The 17,403-nt window shown below is 55.9% G+C and overlaps 4 protein-coding genes across 4 annotated transcripts; 1 reads left to right on the plus strand and 3 right to left on the minus strand.

Moving 5' to 3' along the window:
* Positions 1–36: 36 nt before the first annotated feature.
* GUITHDRAFT_41282 (hypothetical protein) lies at positions 37–4,933 on the minus strand (the record flags this gene model as incomplete). Its single annotated transcript, XM_005836739.1, has 11 exons — positions 37–117; positions 213–276; positions 482–528; positions 740–1,573; positions 1,616–2,054; positions 2,494–2,558; positions 2,768–2,935; positions 3,105–3,145; positions 3,209–3,286; positions 3,491–3,974; positions 4,028–4,933. Coding segments are annotated over 11 exons (3,207 nt in total), but the record flags the coding sequence as incomplete, so codon positions are not given.
* A 3,852-nt stretch (positions 4,934–8,785) lies between these two features.
* Positions 8,786–9,496, minus strand: GUITHDRAFT_151301 (hypothetical protein; the record flags this gene model as incomplete). The annotated part of the gene is made up of 1 exon (XM_005836740.1): positions 8,786–9,496. A coding segment is annotated over exon 1 (652 nt), but the record flags the coding sequence as incomplete, so codon positions are not given.
* A 1,916-nt stretch (positions 9,497–11,412) lies between these two features.
* Positions 11,413–15,235, plus strand: GUITHDRAFT_161946 (hypothetical protein; the record flags this gene model as incomplete). The annotated part of the gene is made up of 15 exons (XM_005836741.1): positions 11,413–11,467; positions 11,537–11,595; positions 11,644–11,715; positions 11,768–11,861; positions 11,904–11,962; positions 12,042–12,108; positions 12,161–12,320; positions 12,378–12,528; positions 12,724–12,767; positions 12,819–12,863; positions 13,062–13,164; positions 13,431–13,466; positions 13,699–13,764; positions 13,812–13,862; positions 14,685–15,235. 15 exons carry the CDS (start codon positions 11,413–11,415, stop codon positions 14,973–14,975), a joined length of 1,353 nt encoding a protein of 450 aa, XP_005836798.1. The 3' UTR covers positions 14,976–15,235.
* A 124-nt stretch (positions 15,236–15,359) lies between these two features.
* Positions 15,360–15,966, minus strand: GUITHDRAFT_104214 (hypothetical protein; the record flags this gene model as incomplete). The annotated part of the gene is made up of 3 exons (XM_005836742.1): positions 15,360–15,489; positions 15,547–15,593; positions 15,853–15,966. The coding sequence occupies 3 exons, from the start codon at positions 15,964–15,966 to the stop codon at positions 15,360–15,362; spliced, it is 291 nt and encodes a 96-aa protein (XP_005836799.1).
* Positions 15,967–17,403: the final 1,437 nt, after the last annotated feature.

Raw genomic sequence — 17,403 nt, forward strand, 5'->3', positions numbered from 1 at the left:
CTCCTTCCTCTCTCTTGTTTCCCTCCTCTTCCTCGTACCTCCACTGAGCTCAACAAGGCGGAAGAGAGCAGAGATTAGCGATGACTTGCCTGCTCCTGTCCTCCCGCAGATCCCAACCTGAGACGTTCGAGGTGAGCCGGCGAAGGAGGGGAGAGGGATGGAGGAGGTGGTGGTGGAGGAGGAGAGGATGGAGAGGGGGAGAGTAAACTTACCCTTTGCCCGGGAGAGATTTTCATGCTCAATCCCTTGAGAACGAGAGGAGTAGTCGGGCGATACCTGACAAGATCAGAGTCACACAACTGCAGACAGGCAGAAATGAACCAGGAAGCTACTCATTCCTGCTCCTGCTCTCTTCCACTGCCCCTCTCTCTCCTCTTCTCCACCATCGCTCCTCTCCTCCTCACACCCCTGTCCCTTCCCTGCCCTGTCCTTGTCTCCTCTCTTGCTTGTTCCCGTCTTGTTCCCGTCTTATTCCACTCACCTCATGTAGACATTCTCAAAGACGACCTCACCATTCGCTGGCCATGCCTGGTTGAGAAAACATCAGCAGGGAGGCAGCGACCAACTCAATTCCGATCCTTGCTTCAGCATTACAACTGTTCTTCTTGCTATCCCATACAACCACATCTAGCTCCATCCCCTCGTTCCCCTTCCTCCTCCTCCTCCTGGCTCTACCCCGCCCCTCTTCTCCTCCTCCCTCTCCCCCTCCAGTCCTCGCCATCACCTGCCCCGCTGACACATCCTCCGGCGCGTTCAGGTCAGCCTCTGGCTCTAGGCACGCGTATCGCTCCACCCGCTCCACGCTGTTCATGTTCGCCTCTGCCTCCGTCGTCTGCCTCACCATCCACCCCAGCTCGTTGGTGATGCCCAGCGCGTACGTCACCGACAGGCCCAGCAGGGACGCGTACGTGTGGTCCACCAGCCCCAGCACACGCGCAACCACCGCAGCCAGGGCGGAGCAGGAGATGAGCATGTTGCCGCAAAGTTCAAGGCGGAGGCCGAGCCAGCGGTTGCAGGAGACCATGGGCCAGAAGACGCGGTTCAAGTGGTCGATCCTCTCCTCGCTCTGCCTCTCGAAGCTGGAGACGAGCTGGAACGCACGGAGGCAGTGGGAGCCGTTGAGGGACTCGGTGAAGTGCGCGTAGATGGGGGAGCGGGTGTTCGCCTCCAGCCTCTTGATCTCCCTCGACGTCCTGCGGAAGAAGTTGAAGATGGAGATGTAGACGTAGATGACCGGAAGGACCCCCAGGATCGCCCAGGGGGTCACAGACACCATGAGACAGAGGGGTCCGAGGACCGCAAGGAAGCAAGAGTACAGCTCGTCGATGGACTTGGGCAGGGCCCCATCCGCCGTGTCCTGATCCTTGCTGAACCGATTCAGGATCCTCCCCAGCGGGGTCGTGTCAAAGAACTGCATCGGCGCCCTAATGACGGACGCGAGCATGGCATTGTGCAGGCGGGTGGAGGCGCGAAGGCCCCCCAGTGCAAGGAAGACGTCCCTGATGAAGATAGTCCCAGCCTGACTGAGCGCGAAGAGGATGTAGACGAGGAGGTAGAACGTGTTCTCCGGGTCCTGTGAGGCAGCAGCAGCAGCAGCAGCCCCGTCCTCCTCCACCACTGGCACCTCCGATTCCTGCGAGGCCCAATGGGAGATCCACCATCCTGTCAGCACGTGCGCGAGCTCCCCGACGACGCCAGAGCACACGATCAGGGCAAGCATGTCTACCCCGATGGACCTCAGGTAGATCTTGTACGTCTCGGCCTTGACTACCCCACTCGCTCGCTCCTCCTCCTCCATCAAGGACCCCTTCCCCTTCCCCTCCTTCAAGTTCTGCGAGCTCGAACCTGCCTTGAGGGCCTGCACCCTCTCCTCAGCGGACTTCTTCTTGGCCTCCTCCTTCTCCTCCTTCTCCTCTTCCTCCTCTTCCTCCTTGATCTCAGCCTCGAGCCCGAGATCTACACCCTGCGCCACGAGCTGCTCGTAAGTTCCTTGGGCCAGGATGCGGCCTTGGCCGAGAGCAATGATGTAAGGAGCTGCCCGGATGAGATCCACCCTGCGAGATGCTTCAGGATGAGAGGAAGATGACTGAGGAGGAGAGGGGGGAGTGAGGGAGGAGAGAGAGAGGAGGTGAGAGGGCCGAGGGAGGAGTAGAAGAAGGAGGAGAGGGAGGAGAAGAGAAAGAAGAGGTTGGTGTGGCAAGAAGGAGGGAGGAGGAGGTAAGGAAGGAGGGCAGGGGAAGCGAAGGAGAGGAAGAATGTGTCTGGAAGTGGACAAGGAGGTCTGAAAACGCAAGGGAGGAAGAGAGAAGCATGTAGATGCGAAAGTTGTGCGCGGGGTGGTTGTAGAGAGAGGGAGAGGGATCGGGACAGAGGGAGGGAGAGAGATCGGGACAAGGGATAAGAAGAAGTTGAAGGGAAGGAGCAGAAGGGAGGACAAGGAGGAGACCGAGGGAGGAGAGAAAAGACGGAAGGGAGGTGGTAGAGTTCTCCTACCTGTGGGTAACGAGGATGCGGCTTCTCTTTGCCATGAGACCGACGATGCAGTTGTCAAAGATGTGCTGGGAAGAATGTCAGGAGAGCGGAGAGGACGAGGAAGAGGCAGAAAAAGATGTGGGGCAAGGCAGGGAGTAATGATGAGGAGGATGGAGAAAACCAGGGAGCACAGCGCAGAGCGGGGAGGCAGGGGGGCAGGGGAGCATCAACGGATGCAAGCCGAGCAGCGAGAAACAGGAGGTAATGGCGGGAAGGAGGAGTGAGCTATCGGGACCTGAGCCACGTGGGAGTCCACAGCAGAGAGAGGGTCGTCGAGGACGAAGAGGGAGGGGCAGGCGTAGAGAGCTCGGGCCAGGCAGACCCTCTGCTTCTGCCCTCCTGACAGGTTGATCCCTCGCTCTCCGATCTCCGTCTCATCCCCGGCAGGAAGCACATTGAGGTCCTGTGATGCGAACCGTCATGACTGCGAGCAGACTGCTCCTGCTCCCCCCCCCCTCCTGCTCCATTCTTCTGTGCTCCTCTTTTTCCTCCTCCATTCTCCATCCTCCTGGCCTTCTCCTCATACCAACGACCTTCATGTCCTGCTCCCTCCTTCCTCTCTCCTCCCCCACCTGCTCGAGCGCTGCCGCGCTGATCACGCTGTAGTACAGATCTGCGGTGACGTATCAACGAGCTGTCTTCCAGCAGCAGCCAGCACGCGCATGCACATGCAAACCTTCGTCGAACTCCTTCCCCATCAGCACATTGTCCCTCAAGGGTGCGTTGATAACCCAAGGCTGCTGAGGAACGTAGCCTTCCAACCTCAAGTCAGCTCTGTTGCTCCCCGACCTCTTCCTCGCTCCTATTCCCCGCTTTCATCCCCCTCTTTCTTTATCTTCCATTCCCTTCTTCGCTCGTCACTGTAGTGTCCTCCATCCCCTCTCTTAGTCACCCTCCCTCCTGGACTCTCCAACCCCTCTCCCCCTCCCAACCATCCCTCCGCACAGTTTCCACGTACCGATGGACCCGTCGAGGATCGAGATGCTCCCTGACTTAATCCCAAGCTCTCCGAGGATGGCAGACAACAGCGTGCTCTTCCCGCATCCCACAGGGCCGACGATGGCAAGCAGGGCGCCATCGCGCAGGCGGATGCTGATGTCCCTTAGGACCTCCCGATCGGGGAGCCACTCCATCGTCGCGTTGTTGACCTGCAAGGACAGGCGGTCGGGATCGGAGCTCCCGTCCTCCTCCTCGCTCCGCAGCTTCCTCCTCGCGTCATGCAGCGATTGTGCCTTGAGGAACTTGGAGATACGCTTGAGGGAGATGGAGAAGGATACGGCGGACATGCACATCCAGGGCAGGACTGTGAGAGGAAACTGCAGGATGATAATGAGAGAGAGCACGGGGAAGGCGACGTCAAGCGACAGTCTGTTCCCCAGCCCCGTGTACGTCCCAAAGACGGCGAGCGCGACGAAGGCAGTAGTGGAAGACCACAGCACACCCTGGGAGGAAGCTTTCCTCACACAAGAACACCTCACGATCTACCTCTGCTCACCTGCAGCGCTCCTAGCACTCCGAAGCGACGGAGAGCACTCACTTCCTCCGCTCTCACCTCCCGGACCTTGTCGCTGGCTGGGCCCTCCCACGCAAACAGCTTGAGCACCCGGATGCCCGATAGGAGCTCCGAAACCGCACGCACCCTCTCGTCTTTGTGCTTCATGTTCCTCTTCTGAACTTTCTCGAGCTCCTTCATCGACCACAGATTGATCGGCATGATAACGAGCATCGTCCCGAGGCCAGCCAGGGCCGCCACCCCCACCTTGCTCCACAGCAGGAAGATGCAGAAACAAATCTGGAAGGGGCTGGACCACAGCAGGTTGGAAGCGTATGGGATGAAGTCCAACATTCGCTGCACATCGACCTGCATCATGTTCACGATGCTCCCTGTCGAGCAGTCCTCCTCTAGCTTCGCCACATGGCTCAGCCCGATGGCCTTGCGGTACACCAGGCACATGAGCCCGGTGCGCACTCGCATCGCGACATGGAAGACGCGGTTGAAGTACTGGTGCAGGAAGAGAGACTGTACCAGCTGAGAGAAAAAGATGGCGATGACTATCGATATCCCAGTGAACCAGGTGCTCTCTTGCGCCATGGGCGATAGCGGGTCCAGGTACTCCACCAGCCTCTGCAGCAGGTATGGCCCGGCGAAGATGAGGACATCTTGAGGAACTTTTAGCAGGTTTCCTATGAAGAACTCCCTGCCATACTCATCGAGGAGCACGCGGAACAGACTTGGAACCGCCTTCTTGCTCTCCTGCTCCCATGCCTGGTGCAGCCTTGACCCCACGAAGTTGGCGAGGTCCTCCTCGGGGAGCCTCGGCATGTCATCCATCTGTACTGGCCGCTGGTATCCTCGTTCAAGCAGCTCATTGAGGTAGCTGAATGTCAGAGTGTCAAAAATCCTCTTCAGCGTCCACCCCTCCTGTTGTGCAGGAGCCTGGTGCGTTCCGTCCCTCTGCGTACATGGCTACGTCATGCATGCGCAACCAATGCCAGCAAGACCTTACCTCATGAAGGACACCGTAGGCCATGGGCGCCGAGCTAGATGCAGGGGCCGATGACATGGTTGGGATGTGTCGATCCTCTATGCCTTACAAGGCCTGCACTCTAGGTTCCGCTCGAATCCAAAGGCAACAGACAGTTCAGAGGTCAGGTAGTGTGGTGGGGAGGCGAGCAGAGAGACTGGCATAGACGGGGATCAAAGACAGGACTGAGGAGAAGAGAGAAGGGAAACAAGGAGGAGGAGGCGATTAACAGCCTTTCCTCCTCTCCCGCACGCCCATACCCGCAGCGGCGCTCATGCCCATTGCAAAATCCTGGATCGAGATAGCTGGGTGACGTAACGGGGTGGGTCCATATTTGGGTGGGTGGTAGGTAGTGGGAACACCGGTGGTCAGGTGAGATGGGGTACTATTTTCCCACGAGGGTAGTGCAAAATGTTTCCAAAATGTACATGGGGGTGGGTACAGCATGGGGATAAATAGGGGGTATTAAAGGAAGGTGAGACGTGACACGTTCGCATAGCATATGTGGTCAGGAAGAGGGTAGGGTGGTGGGTTTTGGGGTACTCTCATTTGAAAAGGAGGGTAAGGGTACGGGATTACCCGTTAAGTACCCCTAGTGTTTACATATGCATGGGCCATAGTGGGGTGGGGGTGTGGCATATAAGGGCTCAAGGGTTTTTTATTAGGAGCGTCGACAGCATTGGTAGGGTAGTCTAGGTGGGTAGGCAGTTGTTCGAGGGTGAAAATTAGAGCAGGGGGTAGGGTGTTTTTGTGTGCTGGATGGACTGAAAACAGAACAAGGGGTAGGGACATAAAGGTGGACAGGGGTGGGGTGATAATTTTAAGACATCGCGGTGTCTTGAGAGCTTGGTGGGTAGGGGGTCCACTTGGATTCGGGGGAGGGTGGGTGGTAGAAAATCCGGGGTGGTGGTGGGACCAGCAACCCGCTGTGTAGTAAAGACTTTCTGGATGTTGTAAAGAACTTTCTGCGTAAAGCAGAGGACTGCGAATCCGAAGTAGGGGTAGGGGGTATAATCGGACTTAGCAAATACCCCTCCTCCGTCCACCAATTAGAGCTGGAGTAGACGGGTTATGGAGTTGATGGAGGGGTCACAATTGTGGGTCTGTGGGGTGGTCGGAAGTGTCGAGGGTTGCAATAGAATTATGAGAAGCAGGGGTAGAAGATTTCACATACGGGTACATCTTCATTTGTGATGGTAGGGGGTGCATCAAGAAAGGAAAATGACCTGCTAAATACACAGAAATAGAGGGGTACTTATCCTTTGGGTGTGGTGGGGGGGTTCATGAACAGGGGTACATCAATAGATATCCTCATGTTGAGGGTGGGGATCCTTCGGGCGACTCGCGTCCTTTCGTTGCAGGAAACTTTTCTTCAGGTACCCACCCCTTGTTTTGATGGAGATGGTAGGGGTAGGTTTAAAAAAACAGCAAAAAAAGATTTTTGGGAAAGTCCAAAGGAACGACGGGATAATCGCGATGGGCAGGGAACGAGTGCGAAGGAGGCAGGGAGAAGAGCGAGGTTTGAGAGAGGGGAGGGGAGAGAGTGAAGGAGAGGAGAGGGGGAGAGAATGGGGGGGGAGGACAGGAAGAGAATGGGGAACAGAGGGGAGGGAGGGAGGGAATGGGGGATAATAGGGGGATAGTGAAATCGAGAGGTGCAGTATGGGTCAGTGGGGAAAGGGGCGAGGAGAGAGGTAAGGGAGATGGGGTGTTGTTGGGGGTCGGAAGGCAAGTAGCAAGTGGCGAAAGGGGAGAAACGGGAGGAAAGGTGTAAGTTGGTGAAGGGAGGAATGGATAGTAAAAGGACAAAGTAGAAGAGGAAATGTTACAAGTGAGCGCAGAGATGATCGTTGCAGATCAATGAAACAGGCAGAAAGTCATCAAAGTGGATGAGAAACCCATGGAGGAAAGAAAATGGTGCAAAATGGATGGAGGCCAAGTGGGACAGAGTGTCGAGTGAAGGTCACCGGGGAGCTAAAGAAGGCAGCGGAGGATGCAAGGAATTTATGACGCAAGGTAGAGAAATAAATTGAAAGAGTGAGGATTAGGATGGGGGGGAGTAGGTACGAATGGCTCGTTTATGGGTAGTCGGAAGGTGATGACGACGACGACGTGTTATGGTGCGTTCGGATAGCATGTTTTAGGAGTCGGTGCGAATGTTTTAGATTGGTCAGGCATGGTGAATGTTATGGACCGGGAAAACGCAACTCAACAAAAGTCTCAAGGACACCGATGTTGATGCGAGGATAGAGCAGAGGGGTTGACCAGCGGCGATAGTGTTTTCTTCACGACTTGCAATGTATTTCTAAATGTCTTTCTTGTTTTCATCAACCTTGTTTTACTCAACCTTCAACACACTCACGTCTTTCTTAAATTTTGTTGCCTCTGCCCAATCATTGTCGATTGGTAAATTGTTCCCGGATCTTGCGATCTGGTGGGCATTTCAAACCTGCGGTGGCGTAAGAATCTTGCATGCAAATAAAATTGCGCAACGCGAGTTTTGCAATCACGAAGGGCACCTGTTCAGGCAGAAAGCATCTCAAGCAGCTCGTTCCCAAGTCTCTCGATATCTTGATGGTTCAAACTCTGCATCCCGTGGGCGATGATGTCTCGTCCTCGCATCTGCCGCATGGCCTGCAAGCTCTCCGGGTCATCCCGGCCGATGTTAACCAGCGCAGTGCATGCAGCGAAGAAGAACTCTTCGTCATAGCAGTGCCTCTTCGCCGCTGATAGGATACATTCCAGCCCTTCCCGCCATGCCGCCTGCTTGACTGGCTCTCCAGCGCCGGCGTTGCTTACGAGGATGCAGAGGTTTTGCTGGATTTCCAGGGAGCCGCGATGAGAAGAGGCGATGGCGATCAGAGCGCGGATGTCTTCGACGCTGAGCTCGGAGCAGGTCAGGTCCGCGTCGGCGAGGTTGACCAGGGAGTGCAATCCCTCGCTCACGAGAGCTTGGTTCCCCCGGAACTGCGCGACGGCGAGCAAGACTTCCTGGATGACAAGCTGGTCCTGCAGCTCGTCGACCACACCCTGTGACGTGGAGCTAGTGAGGTAGGAGAGGACTCCGAGGCCCTCCTTGAGGATGACAAGGCTCTGCCGATTGTTTCTGATGCAGCACATCACACAATCGATGTGGGACGGCTGGAACGCGTCCGCTGCTTCAGGCTGGTGGTAGAATATCTCGCACAGCACCGCAAGAATCGACGCCTTCGTTGTATCCAGATCCCTAGCGGAAGCATGCCTCTCCAGCTCCCTGAGAACCATCGGCAGCACGCTCAACCCTTCCTCCTCTATCAGGATGGAGCACATCTCAGCTCCCTGAGGGCACTTGAGGCAGCTATCGATGCAAAGGAGCCCGTCGCCGAGGGATTCAACGCCATGATCGAAGTTTGCGGTCTGGTTCAAGATAGTTCTTACTGCCTCCTGCCTCAGCCCGTTGAAGCCGCTACAGCTGCAAACGTCTTTCAAGACCTGCATGACGGTGACCGTGCTCTCGAAGCATCTGGGATTCTCGTCCATGACCGCACACAATCGGCTCACCAGCCCCGTCTCGTCTATCACGCTGTACTCGATCGCTCCATCCTCTCTCTGCAGCACTCCAGAAAGCTTCACGCACTTCTCCAACCATGTCGAGTCAGGCCGCTGAGATTCTTGCACGATCCTGTCGCAAATATCCTTCACAGCCTCGCCATTCGCTCCCTCCCCCCCCGACCGTCCGGTGCTCCCTGCTCCTTGAAGTTGCATCTCTCCTCCTGGCCCAGCTCCTCTTAGCATCATGCTCACATAGTCGAACCCCAGCTGGTTGGACGTTGACGTGTCGGTGTCAAGACTCTCCTGATCCGCCGTGCCCGCTGAAAGATCCTCCGAGCTTCCTCGCCCTCCTGAGCCCGGGGTGTTGTCACTGACTTGGTCACCGTCAAGCACCACGAAGGAGAACAACTCGGCTGCTGCCTCCTTGATCGCCAAGTTTCCTCCCAGCATCCCAACCACTAGATCAACGAGGCTGAGGCGCTGCTGCCTCACGATGTTTCGAAGCAAGGGGCTGACGCGAGCAAGAGCTCTGAGTCCGTTGAGCCCTGCCAGGAGGACCTCCGGGTCGTTCTTGTGGAGGCGAACGCCCAAGATGAAGGCAAGAATGTTCTCCTCATCACAGATTCGCTGAGCCGCCTGCCGATCGCTGGCGACCCACTCGATGAGCTTGCAGGCAGACTGAAAGATGCCTCCATGCTCCTGGTACCCTCGCACCCCCTCCATGGCCAGTCCGCTGATCTCCTCCCTCAGACTCTCCCCGCACTCTCCCACCGCATATCCTTCCATCTGAACCGCAAGCGCTTTCATTCCGGGCGCCACAGCGCGCTCGTTCTTGCCAAACCTGCGCAGAGCTTGCACTGTTCTCTCCGGCCCGCCACTCTCCCGCATCAGCTCAGCCATGCCACTCGACGGGTGCATGGAAGCCAGTAGCTCGCACACGGCCTCCTGCACGGCCTCGTCCAGCACGTCTCTCATGATCGCAACCACTCGCTCCCCCAGCCCTGACCTCGCCATCTTGTGGTAGAACAAGAAGCTGTCGCACAGCTCCTTCGCACTCAACACGCTGGAAGGCGAGGTTCTTTCGGGGATGAGTGAGACTAGCGCTCTGACCAGCATCCTCGCTGATTCTGCCTGCTGAGTCGAGGGCAGCGTTGCATCCAGAGCATCCTCCTCCTCTCCCTCCATGATCTTTGTGATGATCTCCTTGATCTCCTCCTCTGAGAAGGTTCTCACCTCTGCCGCATCCTCCGCTTTGCACACTTTTCTCCCGCCGTCGCAACCGCAAGGATCTGCGCTAAGATCCTCAAATCTGCGCTTCCTCTCGCTCCCGCTAGTCTGCTCGCAGTCACTGCCATTGATTGTGCTGGCGGCGCTGGCCGTCAGGATGTTGTCCATTCTGAAACCTCAGCTGGCTCGGAGAAAATGTTGAGCAAGAGTCTGCGGTGCAAGTGAAAACGCTGAGAACGGAACGAGTCAATGAACAACATCTTTGAACAGAACGAACACAAGCAGGGAAAACGATCGTTGTATCACGTAAACTACTGTGGATCATGCAAAGAACAGGTACAAGGAGGAGAGGGAATACAGACAAAAACTTCACCTGCTTTGGAAAAGACAAGATATCTGCTCCAACTGTAGGGTTGAAGACAGGAAGACGAGAAGGCTTCTGCAAAAGAACAGAGAGAAAGGAAGCAAGAAAGACTTGTACTTGTTCGAAGGGAATGGACAAGAGGAGGCTGAGAAGAGGAGACGGAGCGAGGGGGAGGATAGCTTTCGCTTGTTCGAAGGGGATGGAGAGGGGGAGGCGGGGAGGAGGAGATGGGGAGGAGGGACGGGGAGGAGGAGATGGGGAGGAGGGACGGGGAGGAGGAGATGGGGAGGAGGGAGGAGCGGCAGGCTGAAGAACTGGGAAGTGAGGGGGCCCGGGACCAAAACACTACCCCACCCTGCAAATCAGATATTACCCCCTGTTTGTAGTGTTAAATGCTCTGAAAGTACCCCGTTGTTACTAGAGGTCAGTATGCCCTACCCACCCTATTGGCATGTTCAACAAACAACTTTGAGATTTCTTAGCACAAATGGAAAGCACCGGGTCCTTTTCCTCATATTCTTAGGTTTTACTGAGGGAGGGGGTAGGGTACTGGCTGTCAAAGACTGGGTGAAGGGTGCAGCTTTCAAATACTTCTCCTGGATTTGAAATATTCATAAATATAAATTATCAATTTTAATTCAACATCATCAATCTCAAAGTTTCACATTCCAAGCCTCAAAGTTTCGAAGCAAATTTCTCAAAGTTTTCTAGTAAAGTCTCAAAGTTTGCTAAAATGTCCCTGCCGTCTGGTGGCAGCCTGTTCAGAAATGTAGCGAGATGGAGGGAGGCGAGGAGGAGACGAGGAGACGAGGAGAGGAGGAGACGAGGATAGGATACGGGATGATAGGAGGTTGTGACAACATGCATGTCAAGGGAAGGACCCTGACTCTGTTGCTCACCATGAACTTGGGTTTTTAACCCCGATGAATATACGTCCCCTTCAGTGTGTGTACATTTGCAACATGGCGTGTCCGATAGCATGATGCCGATGTTGCATCCGCAGTTCTTGTGTGAGAAATCAAAGTTGTGTTGTTCCCCCACTTTCTTCCAGTGACCGAGATCTTCCCCCGACACTTGCAATTAATGTATTTCAACATCAGGCAATTGGGGTAAATCTCAGGCGCGACACGGTTGGATAGCAGACGGACACACTTTGGAAGACCTGTTCTTGCATCGCAAGGCGCTTTTTGGAACAGAGCTGGGATAGATTGCCAGCCCTCGAATGATCTCTGCATGCTCCAAGATCGGAGTGCAATGGGCGCGGCATGCGGTGGTTGCTGGGGTTGGGGTACTGTTCGCCTCGTACCTGGGTACAGCAGCCGCTCTTTTCATGATGCTGTCCTGAGATGATCTGCAGCTGAGAGGCTGATGCTGTCGGGACGACTCGAGCACTTGAAGGAGTTCCTGTGCTTCTCGGTGATGGAGGGTGTGGGAGAGGAAGGTTGGATCTGACGAGGAAATAAGATTGTGCGGCTGGCGAAGAGGTACGAGCGGAGGTGCCGTCCGAAGCGCATCTTCGTCGTCAGGCACGGGGAGGTGAGAGCGCGGGCGCAGGGAGGAGGGATGCTGTTGAGTAGATTGCTGGCAGAGTGAAGGGAATGTTGACAAGTCCTTGTTCGAATGCAAACCGGACAACGAGCATTCGCTCACAGAGAAGGGGAGGAGGCAGGCGAGAGAAGCAGGTATCCCTTCCTTCTTCCCCACGGGTTCTTGTTGCCAACCAGACGTTGCCCAAGGCATGCTCCTCAAGTCCATCATCGGCGACGAGGCCGTCTACTTCCAAGTGTCCCCGTACCGTCGGACTCGAGAAACCTTGAAGGCAAGGAGGCGACGGCTGCTGCTGTGCCTGACGGGCCCAGCAGGAGATCATCAGTTGCTTCATAGACATCGAGACCGAGTGCAACTGCAGCGCGGCGAGCAGGAAGGGAGGTAGGGACGCACTTTCCCAGCTTCTCCCCGCCTGTGACGCCCGAGGCCGCAGGCTCGCAGTCTGAGAACCAGAACCAGTGCATCAGCGACTTCCATCGCATGAACTGCAACCCTGCCGGGAGGGCTGCTGGGCTTTCGGTGGACGATGGCGGCGAGGAAGACTGCGGGGGGGAACTGGGCAAACTGTCGTCAGAGGACAGAGGAGCGAGCACGTTAGTACCATGCTGCGCTACCTTTCCGAGGATGCAGCTGACTCGCCGCACCTGTAGGTGCTATCTCCGCTGCCGCTCCAACTCTCTGCAGAGCCTCTTCTCCTCTTACAACGACGTGTACGTTTGGCCCCGCTCTGCCATGTACAAGGTCCGGGAGGACGCCAGGCTGAGGGAGCAGGACTTTGGCAACTACCAGGATCTCCTGCATGTGAGTTGCCTGTGAGGAGAAGACACACGTTGCCAACAGATTTGCTTCTTCTGCTCCTGCTCCTGCTCCTGCTCCTGCTCCTGCTCCTGCTCCTGCTCCTGCTCCTGCTCCTGCTCCTGCTCTTGTTCTTGCTCTCGCTGACGCTTTCCTGTTCCTCCTCTTCCTCCCTCTCTTCTTACTTCGCATCCTCAACAGATGCAGAAGTCTCTCCAGGATCGCCAGACCTACGGGCCGTTCTGGTGAGCACCGGAAGCTGATTTCTTCAATCCTCCTTGACGCCTTTCCTTCAGGTATCGATTCGAGCACGGAGAGTCAGGGGGGGACGTGTGGGATAGGTGCGACTGAAAGTCATCTGCCTCCTTCCTTCTCCTCGTCCCTCCCTCCTCCTCCTCATCCATTCTCCTCCATCCTGCTCCTCCTCCCTCTTCTCCTCCTCATCCATTCTCCTCCATCCTCCTTCTGCTCCTGCTCTCTCATCTATCCTCCTCCTCCTGCTCCCTCATCTATCCTCCTCCTCCTGAGACGCCCGGCAGGATCTCGGGCTGGTGGGCTTCTGTCTTCCGCGACATGGCGAGGTATCGATATCCCAACTATGTCATCGTTACCCATGGAATCACCATGAGGCTCTTCTGCATGGTATGGAGCTCCCTGCCGGCCGGCCGGCCGGCCGACCCGCCTCCCGCCCTTCCTCCCGCCTGCCCGCCCTTCCTCTCGCCCTCCCGCCCTTCCTCCTCCTTTGCCTCCTCCCCGTCCATTTCCTTTTCCTCCTTTACCTTCGCCCTTGTTCATCCTTTGGTCACCACTTCACTAATGTCTTCTTCATCCTATTCATTTCATCTTCGCTCTCCCGCCCTCCCCTCCTCCTCCCTCTTCTCCTCTCATATGATCACATGCTCTGGCAGTACTACTTCAAGTGGTCGGTGGAGGAGTTTAGTCAGGTAACCTCCTGTTCTGTCTCCCAACCCTCATCCCCCCAATCCCTTCTCTCACTTGTTCTCGCTGTCCTGCTCCTGCTCCTCCGCCCCTCCTCCTCCTCCCTCTCCTCCTCTTCCGCCTCTTCCTCCTCCCTCGCCTCCTCCGCCTTCCCCCCCGCCATCTCCCTCTCCTCCTCCTCATCCTCTTCCTTACCACTCACTTTCCTCTCCTCCACCTCATCCTCCTCTCCCTCAGGTCCGAAACCCTTCCAACTGCGAGGTCTGGGAGCTCAGGAGGGACGCGAACTTTCAGTACCGTCTGGTGCTCCTTTCTCCCTCCGCCTGCTGCCAGTCTCATCCCCTCCTCAGGTGTCGCCAGTCAAGTTGCACAACGGTCAGATCATACCAGAGCACATGACGGTTCCCGTCGACAGCTTGTGCTAGTCTCGCCCTGCCCCTTGTGCTAGCAGCTCTCATCGAGAAGTCAGCGGTCAAGTGCCCATGAGGAGAGAGGAAACTTGAGCAGGAAGACGAGCGATGTTGTCCTCTGATGTTCCGATGGAAAGCATTGTCTCATGCATACTAGAAGTTGTCTCAGACAATTGTAACTTCTAGTTTGCATCTTAAAATCTCAGAAGCTCTACAGGTCACGCTGTTCTGTTGGTTCACAAGATTCTAGATTGATGTGGTGTTTTCAACATGCTTCTGATCTTTACCGTCTCGCTGCTCTCCACGATTTCGCGAAAATTTGTCGACGGTGTGAAGACCCTCCTTGACTTGTCCGCCAACGAACTGATAATGCCGTCAATATCCCCGTGTCCTCCTCCTCCTCCTCATCATCATCATCACCATCATCATTATCATCCTCCTCCTCCTCCTCCTCCTCCTCCTCCTCCTCCTCCTCCTCCTCCTCCCTCTTCTCCTCTCCTCTCGCTTCCTTGCTACCTCTACTCAACTCTACTTCTTGGTTTTCATTTTTTTTTCCCAGCGGGGCGAGAAGGGGGTAGGGTTCAATTTCGTTATTACTAGGGGGTAGGGTGGTGACCTGCCTCTTGGGGAACGATGCAGCAGGCAGTGCTAGGTACGGCGGCGAGGAGGATGACGACGACGATGATGGCGGCGACGATGCTGATGCTGTCGGCGATGATGCTGATGATGATCACAGACACGAGCAGCTACAGCAGCGTCGCCAGCGTCAACCATGCACCGAGCAGAGCGGCCCGTGCTGGGATGTTGCGGCAGAGAGGGCTCATGGGGACCGTGCTCGACGCCTCGTTCCCTGGAGATGCGGAGGACGACGATCTTGTCTCCGATGCTCCTGTTGCTCCTGTTGATGATCCAGAGGAGGCTGACGGGTCAGGAGCTGTGTATGCCGATGTGAGGGATGGAAGCGACGGGAACGAGATCATCGGGCTCAACGACGACCCAGCCATGGCGTACGTTGCGACGGGGAGAGTTTACGATGTACAACGGCAGGGAACACTCACAGCAGACAAGACGAAGACGAGGAACTACGAGTTTCCTGTGTTCTGATGAGATGCTGAGGAGGGGAGGGGGAGGAGAAGGGGCGGGCAGAGGGGAGTAGGAGTGGAGGAAGTGTAAAATTGTTAAGGTGGTGAAGAAGGAATAGAAGAGAACGATGTTGATGGTCAGATGCAGAGGAAGATTCTTGAAGATACAGAGATTCGACAGAGAGAAAGAGAAGGCAACAGAGAGATAACTTTCTCTCTCATCGATCTTGCGGCAGAATGATTTTTAAACCCCGCACGTTGAAATGAATAACAGGAAGCTCGCTTGCTCGGCTGCTGCTCTTTCTACCTCACCACCGTCCTCATGAGTTCGATCAGGGCACTTGACAGGACAAGCAAAGATCGCCACTTGCTCGCTGGCTGCTCCAGTTGCAAGGATGCCTCCGCGTTACGATGCCGTCTTAGCCGCTCCCTTGGTGTTGCTGTATCCTGTCTTGTCTTGTCTTGTCTTGTCTTGTCTTGTCTTGTCTTGTCGCTTGACATCTCTTCCTCGCTCATCTAAGTGTAGGAGCTTCCTTCTGTGCTCAGACGAGTGTCAAGTGTTCAATCAGGTCTGACACGCGTCACCTTCGAACGTCCCGTATGGGCTGTCTTGGTTGGAGAACTGCTCATACTCGCCCAGCTGAGAGATCAAAGTTAGAATAGCGAGGAATGCAATCCTTTCTCTGCTGCTGCTGCTGCTGCTGCTGCTCCCCCTCCTCCTCCTCTTCACTTTTCCCCCACCAACTCGCCTCACCCTCCCTCCCTCCCTCCCTCCCTCCCTCCCTCCCTCCCTCCCTCCCTCCCCATCCCATTTCCTTGTTCTGTGCCATCTCCTCCTCCCACCCTCCCTTCTCCGTCTCCTCCCCCTCCTCTTCTCTCTCCCTCCCTCCCTCCCTCACCTCCTTAGGGCGAAACAGGAGCATGGCCCAGCAGATCATGAGATAGGCGATGACGATGCTGAGGATAAGGGGGATGACGATGATGGTGAATGAGAGGATCCAGTGCAGGCACATCCTAAGGCACAGCAGGAGAACTGAAATCCTGCAGAAGGTTGAGAGACGGGGAGGAAGGAGAGGAGAAGGGAGAGGAGGGGGGAGAGGGGAGGGAAGTGGAGGAGGAGAACGGGTGGGAGGGAACGCGAGAGGGATGCGAGAGGGAGGATGGGAAGCGGAGGAGTGGAGGGGGGAGGACAAAGACAGGAGGAGAGGAGAGGGAAAGGAAGGGTACGATGGGGACGGGAGGGAAGGAGCGAAGAGGAGGAGGGGAGGAAGGGGAAGAGGAACATAGGAGAGGAGGAGGGGAGGAAGGGGAAGAGGAACATAGGAGGGAGGGAGGGAAAAGTGGCGTAGGAAGGAGAAGGGGTAGGGAGCAGAGAGGAGGAGGGTCATACAGGAGTCCGAGGGCGAGGGTGGCGCGAAGAGCGAAGAAGAAAGGAGCGTATCTACTCGCTTCCTCTTCCAAGGTCACGTCCTGCAGGTAGAGTGAGGGAGGGAGAGGAGGGTAGAGTGAGGGAGGGAGAGGAGGGAGAGAAGGAAAGGAAAGGGGGAGCAGGAAGCAGGTTGTTGACCTTGTTCTTGCTCTTCGTCTTGAGCCGGCGATGCTCGATAACGTCCTTGAGCATGAGGATGATGGAAAGTCCCGACCAGACGAGCAGCGGGCAGAGGACAAAAAACCTGGAGCGACTGAATGAGATGGAGCATGCGACGTTGATGGGATGAGGAAGGGAAGGGGAGGGGGGCGGGGGGGTTAGGGGAGAGCAGAAGAGCGGGGAGGGCAGGAGACGGGACGGGAGAGGAGAGGAGGAGATGCGAGGGGAGGAGAGAAGGGGAGAGGTGTGGGGGGGAGCAAGGACGGACCATCCGATCTTAGTGCCATCGAGCTTTAGCGCAAGGAGGACCTGCAAGGAGTATCAGCGGAATAGAGTTTCATAGGACAAGCAGAGATCAGGGAAGGGAGGGGAAGCTGGTGGAGGTTGAGGAGCAAGAAGGGAGGAATGGAGGGAGGAAGAGAGGAAGAAGGAGGGAGGGGGGGGGGAAGGGGGGGGGGCAGTAGTGAGGAATAGGGGAAGAAGGTTTTGCCCTGACCAGGAAGGAAACTCTCAAAACTTTCCAGAGGAAGTTGATGAGGATTAGATGACGTGGCATGCCCAGGAGGGATAAAGCCGTCAAGCCCTCCACGACGAGGATCTGAGAAGAGCCGAAGATGAAGATCAGAAAGATAAGAACATGTGTTAGTATGAACATGTACATAAGTGTTGATATGAACATGTACATAAGTGCTGGTATGAACATGTAAGACGAGAACTCTTGTGCACTGAGGTACATAATCTTGTTGCACAGTCATGACATGACCATGTAACTTAGCACCAACAAAAGAGAGAACAACAAGAACATGTTTGACATGACACCCTAAGATGTAACATGACGGACATGAAGTGACGACTCACAGGT

This window comes from Guillardia theta (assembly GCF_000315625.1).
Source record: "Guillardia theta CCMP2712 unplaced genomic scaffold GUITHscaffold_16, whole genome shotgun sequence".
In the NCBI taxonomy this organism is placed as follows: Eukaryota; class Cryptophyceae; order Pyrenomonadales; family Geminigeraceae; genus Guillardia; species Guillardia theta.